The 8,311-nt window shown below is 42.9% G+C and overlaps 1 protein-coding gene across 1 annotated transcript in view; it reads right to left on the reverse strand.

The window, feature by feature from the left end:
• Positions 1-6,420, reverse strand: part of CABCOCO1 (ciliary associated calcium binding coiled-coil 1) — a 296,096-nt gene extending 289,676 nt beyond the window's left edge. Inside the window, exons 1-2 of the mRNA XM_073685413.1 lie at positions 6,338-6,420; positions 5,162-5,268 (exon numbers count right to left, since the gene is read on the reverse strand). Of these exons, the coding sequence (XP_073541514.1) occupies positions 5,162-5,268; positions 6,338-6,373 (143 nt within the window). The 5' untranslated portion in view covers positions 6,374-6,420. The remainder of the gene's footprint in view (positions 1-5,161; positions 5,269-6,337) is intronic.
• Between the last annotated feature and the right edge of the window lie 1,891 nt (positions 6,421-8,311).

Consider the following 8,311-nt stretch of genomic DNA (forward strand, 5'->3'; position numbering starts at 1 on the left):
CACTGAGCCACCGTGCTGCCCAGATAATTTACTATCTTGGGAATAACACTATAAATTAAAAATACCTAAAGACATCCCTCATACATGGGATCTCATATGATGGAGCGATGACACCTGTTAGTCTGCAACACTTAGATAACATATTCAATCTCACAAGATGTGTTAAAGTGTATAAGCATGTCAGTACAGATACCTTGTATTTCCCAGCATTTATGCCTCCTTTAGTACAACACTGTGTGGATTGAGCATTAAAGGGGGTGTCTGAGCATATCATTGTGATGACGTATCCTTAGGACTAACACCCAGCACCAGAACTAAATCAGCTGTTCTTAGCTCCTGCGGCGAACTGAGCTGCTCCGTATAATGATTAACTGCCTAAATCTTGCACATCAGCTCCTATTTAAGAAAATAGTTCTGATGCATTATTGTTGTTCAGTATTTAAAAGGGTTGATTTAAAAAACAACATGCAGAAAACTCTAAAAATATTAAATAAATCCTACTCATATTACCCTTCTGCCGCCATTCCTCTTCCATCACTGCCCACAGGCCATGTGATTGCTGCAGCCAAACACTAGCTTCAACAGTGATGTGTTGAAAACCACTACAGCATAGTGATTGTCTGCAGTGGTCACATGGCCATACTGTAAGAAGAGGAAGTAGAGAGAGAGTCAGGGGACCTTGGCAGCTGGAAGAAGAGCAGCAGTGATTGGAAAAGTTAGTATTTTCTTTTTTGAGCCTTCTCCATATTTTTTCCATTTGAAAATGATATTATATTAAAACTTTTTACAAGATTCTGGATGGTTTTATTACATTTCAAGAGGTAAATTTTCCACAATTATCAGGTTTTCCTTCTAAGGGGTTTGATCCGAGCTTCCCATATCAAAATAACCTTCATCAATAGCCCATTCCATGATTCTTAATCTCTCTTCGTCCAGTGAAACCTCCTGCAGTGAGCTAATGGTGCAATCCTGGTGCTGAAATTAGTTCCCAGAAGCACATGGTGCCATCACTGTTGCAAAACACTTGCCCAAACTATAAATATACATGCCCAGTCTTCATTTGAATTTTTACAGTGGCAGTTTAAGAGGACGTCCTCTGTGCAGAGTGCTGTTGCGTTGCTATTCCACTTCTGCCCTGTATTCAGTAAGCACTGTTTGGCTGCAGCGGTGACACTCAAGCAGTTCTCGCTGAATGTGCTTACTGAATACAGGGCAAAGCGGAATAGCAATGCGATACAGCGCTCCACTCTGCACAAAGTATGACCACTTGAATAACCAGTGCGTTGCATTACTATTCTTCTGTATTCAGTGTGTGGGAGTTGCAGCCAAGCGGTGCTCACTAAATATAGAAAGAGCCATCCACTCTGCGCTGAAGACAGGGAGACCCTGCATAGGAGTATATGACTTCCGGGAAGGACCTACTGCGTATGATCCATTATCAAGCGAAGAAATTCTGGGGGACATGTCCAGTAACAATAGAGTAAAAACCAAAAGAAATGAGCTGGAACTCATGTTAGTATAAGTGCAATGTGTAGATGCACATTCACACTGTGGCCACTGAACAACAGACAAAACCTAAGATAAAAACAAAATGAGCAAATACCCTGAAGTAAATAAACTAATTGTAATAGTACATGTAAATAACATGGGGTACTTAGTTGACACTATTTTGATCAAAAGAGAGTAAAAGCCATGCCACCACGACAAGGTGTACCCAACCAGGATGGTCCCTAACTCTTGTAGTTTACGTTGCTATGTGTCAACAGACCTCAAAATAGACTGGGCAGAGTAATACCCAGACCTGACTGTTTTGCACCTGCCTGTGGAAAGCTATATAGATAAGATGACCAGCCCAACAAGGGGGGCCACACCCCTGTATGTACAAAGTTCAAAAAACTAAAGCAAAACCAAAGAAATGAGCCGGAGCATAAGTTGTTATAAGTGCAATGTATGGGTGCACATTCACTCCGTGGCCATTTAATAGACAAAACCTAGGATAAAAACAAAATGAGCAAATACCCTGCTGTAAGTAAGTAAATGGTAATAGTATATGTAAATAACAGAGGGTACTTAGTTGACATTAATTTGATAAAAAGAGCATAAAAGCCATCCTACCACGTCAAGGTGTACCCAATCAGGATGGACCTTGATTCTTGTAGTTTACCTCAAAATAAATAGGGGCAGAGCAGGACTCGGAGCCAATGAAATGTAAACAGAGAGTAAGAATGGGATATTTTAGGGGTCTATACTCATAATTTATACATTCAGTACACTTAATTGTATTTGCATATAGTAATAATTGTTGATCTAAAACCCTGGGTCACCAGTGTGATTCTGAAAACTTCCCCGTTAAAGCTAAACTAAATAAATCTGAATATCTAGCATGCTGGATCCAACAAATGCAACCATGCCGCATCAAGAACAAAGATTACATAAAGCATGAGATGAGTCGAGAAGTAACAGCTCCCAGCACAATAAAGTTCCCCAAGCTTTAGGTTTTCAAAGCTATCTTAGCTGTATTATAGCTGCTCTCGACACTATAAATTATGGATTATGTACTACGTGATCATAAACCTCCAGCAGTCACTCCTCGGTATCTGTCAGACTTCATGAATATAACCCAGATGCTTTCTCACAGATGTCACTGATATCTGGTAGTCATAGTCTGCACCCTCATATCCCTCGTATGTTTCAGCATGCATTAAAGCGGGTTTTGTTCTTTTGGCTAGGAGCACCTAAATAATAAAAAATACTATAGAAATTGTGCCCCGAGCCAAGATCCTGGGAACCTCGTGTGTACAGAGAGTAGGCTTTACTTAGGTTAGCTGGACTTTTTTCATTCAGAGACTTTAAAGGAAATGTATCACCTATAGTACTTTTAATAAGTAATATTTTTTCTAGTTGCAGATTTTTTTCTACCTCTTTTTATTCCAATTTCATAAACAATTAAACATTTAACATTCCAGAAAGAATTCAAAATAGAAGAGAACATGACATACATATTACCCATAACACCTCCCCTTAAAGGGATTGTCCACTACTTGGACAACTTCTTCTGAATCCCTATAGTTTCCCCTTGTAAATTAATAACGCCTATACTCACCTCCGGTGCCGACGTCGTACCAGCGGAATTGGCACTACCTCTCCCGGGGATCATGAGACACCGGTGGTTTCAGTCTCCCCGCCTCCGGACGTAGCACATATATCCAGAGGAAGTGAGAGAGGAGCAGCTCCCACTAGTACTGCCAGCACCGGAGAGGAGTATAAGTGTTATTCTTTTACAAGGAGGAAATATAGGGATTGAGAAGAGGTTGTCAGAGTAGTGGACAACTCCGTAAGTTTCCCCAAAGAACCCACTAAATGGGTCATCAAATAACAAGTCGTATTTTGAAGGAGTTTCATCAGGTACTCCAATTCTTGAAAAAGGCTTTCACCCCTTTCAACCTAACTCGCCCTGTATTTTGTCTATCCATTAGATTTTTTCATATAATATTCCTAACATGATCATATGCACCACTCAAGCATTTTTTTTTCAGCTCTGGAGTGGCACTTTAAATCTAAGCCCCCTACCCCCTACCCCCAGTCATATACTCACCCTCCGGCATCTTCAAAGATTTTACTGTGCCGCTTTGGTCCCCCGTGCCAGAACTAGGCTCTCATAGACTTGTATTGAAAAGTGACCTCTGCAAAGCTCCATGAAACACTGGAGCTGCCAGCAGGTCACTTTTAGGCAGAGACCGATGGGAGCCGTGGCAAAAATGGATGAAGACGCTGGAAGGTGAGTATGAGACAGGGGCAGGGGCAATGCAATAAAAAGAAACGCTGGGATGGTGCTTTGACAGCATTTAGAGATATGCCTTAGAGCAGGGTTCCCCAACTCCAGTCCTCAAGGCCCACCAACAGGTCATGTTTTCAGGATTTCCTTAGTATTGCACAGGTGATGGAATTATTGCCTGTGCAGGTGATGGAATTATCACCTGTGTAATACTAAGGAAATCCTGAAAACATGACCTGTTGGTGGGCCTTGAGGACTGGAGTTGGGGAACCCTGCCTTAGAGCAGCAAAGTGGAGCTTTACCAGCAAAATCTAGGCTCAGACTCACTGACTTCTACTGAAAAGTTTTCTAGGCATGCTCTGTGATCTCTACAGATATTACTGTGCAGAGAGGGAGAGGAGGTGAGCTGAGACTATGACCAACTGGGAATGGTGTGATCTTTTATTTACTATATATAGAGGAGTTGTTTGTCATTCTAATCCTGCCTATAATGATAAATAAGACTGCTGAAAAACCTTCTGTACAGAAAAAGAAGTTTGAGCCTAACATTCGCCTTAGTGGCCAAAGTAAAAACTCCAAGATATCACTTACTAAAATAATTTTTTTTAAATAATTTAATATAAAAAACTTGATTTAAAGGGAACCTGAAAGCAACATGTATCCAACACAAGCTGCATGATTTCAGCCATATACTTTTGACATTGTGGCGTTTCAGAGAAAAACATACTTTAAATGCCACACAGTAGACTCATTGGAAAGGAAGAACCCCAGCGACTTTTCCCCATCTTATAGCTATACAAACACGCAGGGGGAGACCTGTCACTCAAGAGGGGCTGGAGGGGAGAAGCTAAACCTGCTGACAGATTCTCTTTAAATCTGCTTCAGATCTGTCCTTATCAAGGGATTCATTTTCACCTTTGCCTAAGATCTCATGCAGATGACCTTATAACTCGAATGAATGCTATCCAATTTGACGGATAGCATTCGTCCCCATGTTATTCAGTGAGGCCGTGCACACGTCTGATTTTTCCTTGGCCAGAGTGGTCCAAGTAAAAAAGTAATAAAAAAAAATGCAGCTTGCACGAGTTGTGATCAGATTCTCTCGCATGCGAGAATAGCAGCACAGGTGCGGAGAAGACGGAGAACTTCATTTCTCCATTGCCTGTGTATGAGGCAATATGACTGCACTCGGATCACATCTGAATGCACTCCAATGTTTCACATTCACCAGGTGGGCATGTGGATAAAGGCATTGATTAACATTAGTTCTGTTTTCAGGGCCTTCATAATTGCAGTTAGCAAGGACACAAAAATACACAAGTGTCAACAAGTGATGTCCAATAGTATTCTTATCAGCTATGTAATACATGAAGCAGATATCTATACCTTTGTGTTTCATCCACATCTTCAATTTCCAAAAGAGCATTTATTTGTGAAGGAGAAAGGAAATCTTGCAATGAAAAATCCTCTGGTGTACTTCCAGGGACGTCATCCTGTTCAGGAAGAGAAAACAACTTGTAAACTATTTTGCAGTAAAAAAAAAAAAGTGCACGTCCTCCACTTCACCTGCTGTATGGCCTCCAAAAGCTGTGCCTGAGAAAGGATAATGAGTGAACAAGCTACACCTGTCTTTTTCATTGGAAATTTTTTGGAATGAAATATTATATATACAGTACAGACCAAAAGTTTGGACACACCTTCTCATATAAAACTTTTTCTGTATTTTCATGACTATGAAAATTGTACATTCACACTGAAGGCATCAAAACTATGAATTAACACATGTGGAATTATATACTTAACAAAAAAGTGTGAAACAACTGAAAATATGTCTTATATTCTAGGTTTTTCAAAGTAGCCACCTTTTGCTTTGATGACTGCTTTGCACACTCTTGCCATTCTCTTGATGAGCTTCAAGAGGTAGTCACCGGAAATGGTCTTCCAACAATCTTGAAGGAGTTCCCAGAGATGCTTAGCACTTGTTGGCCCTTTTGCCTTCACTCTACGGTCCAGCTCACCCCAAATGCGGATGGATTGACGTCTGCATTTCATCAGTTCATAGGAACAAATAACTGACCAAGACGCCAGTGTACGGACGTCACCGACCTAACGAGCCTAACGGGGCTCCATTATGTGCATCTGTCATTTTACCAAAATATACAGGACTGCAAAAGAACTCTGCAGCCACCTCTGATGCAGAGGAGAATGTGGATTTGTATTTTGAAAAATATAAAAAATTACAGCGAAAAAAGTGACAAAAAACAAAACAAAACACAAGGAGCTAAGCTGCCTTATAATGGGGCTTATTTTATATTTATATTATTTATTATTTTATATAAAATTTCTGTCGGTTTCTGTAGATCACATCAGGAATGTTTCTATGGCTCCACCGCATAATACAAAACAGACAATGAACTACAAGTCTCAGCAATGTCACTTAGCAGAATATAAGGGTTACACGGGCAGTATAAGCAAACATCAGCACCAGGTTCGGTAACACACAGTGTGCCTGCGTTATAACGTGTGAACACACGGTAATAATAGCACTAATCGGGTGATTACCGGCTTTTCGGTCTCTTTCTTCTCCAGAGTCGCCATCTTCCTTCGCAGTTTAGCGTTCTGTTGCCACGGTGACCGGACAGTGCCGCCCACGTGACTGGCCATGTGACGCCTCGCTGCTCTGCACTGTCTAGTGCTGCTCTACCGGCTGCTCTGCTCCTGTGATGACTTTTCCCAAGTCTGTGCGGTACCGCATCCTGTTATAAAGGTGGTGGAAGCGATATCTGCAGGGCTGGGAATGGCTGCTGATTGAATTGAGGACCCTTTATTCTCTTTGCTGCATATGGCAGGTTGCTTTTGTTACAAGTTTAAGTTACATTTTCTGAAATGTTTCTACCGCCCCCTCCCCCTAAAAATAAAATAAGTAAATTAGTGCTATTATGTAACCAGCAGGGTCAGGGTTATTTCTCATTTTTAGTTCACTCAGTATACATGTTGCAGGGCTGTGCCAGTCACTTTGGTGCTCACTCAAGAGGTGGTCGTTAAGACGTTGCTCACTCAGGCAGTGGTCGCCCAGATGGTGGTCGTCCAGGAGATGGTCGTTCAGACGTTGCTCACTCAGACGGTGGTTGCTCAGGCGGTGGTCGCTCAGGCAGTGGGTCGCCCAGGAGATGGTCGTTCAGACGTTGCTCGCTCAGGCAGTAGTCGCCCAGATGGTAGTCGCCCAGGAGGTGGTCGTTCAGACGTTGCTTCTCAGGCGGTGGTCGCTCAGGCAGTGGTTGCCCAGATGGTGGTCGCACAGGAGGTGGTCGTTCAGACATTGCTTGCTCAGGCGGTGGTCTTTCAGACGGTGATTGCCCAAGCGGTAGTCGCCCAGACGGTGCTCGCCCAGGAGGTGGTCAACCAGACTGTGGTCGTTTAGACGATGGTCAACCAGACTGTGGTAGTTTAGACGATGGTCGCTCAGACGGTGGTCACTCAGGAAGTGGTCGCTCAGGCGGTGGTCACACCTGGGTATCACTACATCAGGGCTGGCTCCAGGTCCTTATAGGCTCCTCTCTCGATTGTCCTCCTCACCTTCCAAGAGCTATAACTTTTTTACTTTTCTTTTTTGATTCCATTCTTTAGGGAGGTGAACTGGCCAAAAAATCAGCGATTCTGCCATTTTGTTTTTGTTGTTTTTTTTCCTCTTATGGCATGAATGTCATGCTATTATATTACATCAGGCGGTGCTGCACACCATGATACAAAGAATGTTAATCTTTTGTATTTTTTTTAGAATTTATTTACATTTCAGGAAAAGGAAGGTATGAACTATAAATTTTTAGGGGTTTTTTTTCATTATTTTTTACATTTTGTATTCCAAGGGTTGCTCCTTTTCAAAAATAATTTGTCCCTAGCTGCATTTTTGTTTAAAAAAAAAAACAGCTTTACTCACCTTTCCCGGGCCCACCAGCGACTCTCCACCGCTGCTCCCAATATGTGGCATTGTCTGCAGCGCTGACGTCACCTTGATAGCGCAGCAGCCAATCAGTGAGCTCAGTGGCTCTTTGGGGGGGTATTTCAGTGCAGAATGCCCAGCATTGAACCACTGAGCTCACTGATTGGCTGCTGTACCATTGATATGATGTCAGCGCCACAGAAAATGCCACATTACGGGAGCAGTGGCGGAGACTTGCTGATGGACCTGGGGAAGGTGAGTATGACGCTGCCCCTGGGCCGTGGGGTACTCGGTAGTCGGGCCGGTCGATGCTGGGGGATGTCACAGTGGCAGTGACCCGGTCCAAGACCCAGGGCAGTCAATTAAAGGGGAAAGTAAAAAGGGAATAAAGTTTTTATATATAATGTTCGTGACGCCACCTGTGGTATGCAGCTGTATGGAACCGCCACTGCGGTGCAGGTCCACTGGAGCTGATGGTGATGCAGCAGAGTTGGTACAGCTTTCCACAGGCAGGGCTAAGCTCCAGGGCAGGAAGTAGTGATGTTGTGAGGTAGATGTTGCTATGCTGCGTAGTGCAGGGCTGGTGATGGCGCAGC

The sequence above is a fragment of the Phyllobates terribilis genome, unplaced genomic scaffold (assembly GCF_046119375.1).
Source record: "Phyllobates terribilis strain yellow unplaced genomic scaffold, ASM4611937v1 Scaffold_5__5_contigs__length_657084704, whole genome shotgun sequence".
In the NCBI taxonomy this organism is placed as follows: domain Eukaryota; kingdom Metazoa; phylum Chordata; class Amphibia; order Anura; family Dendrobatidae; genus Phyllobates; species Phyllobates terribilis.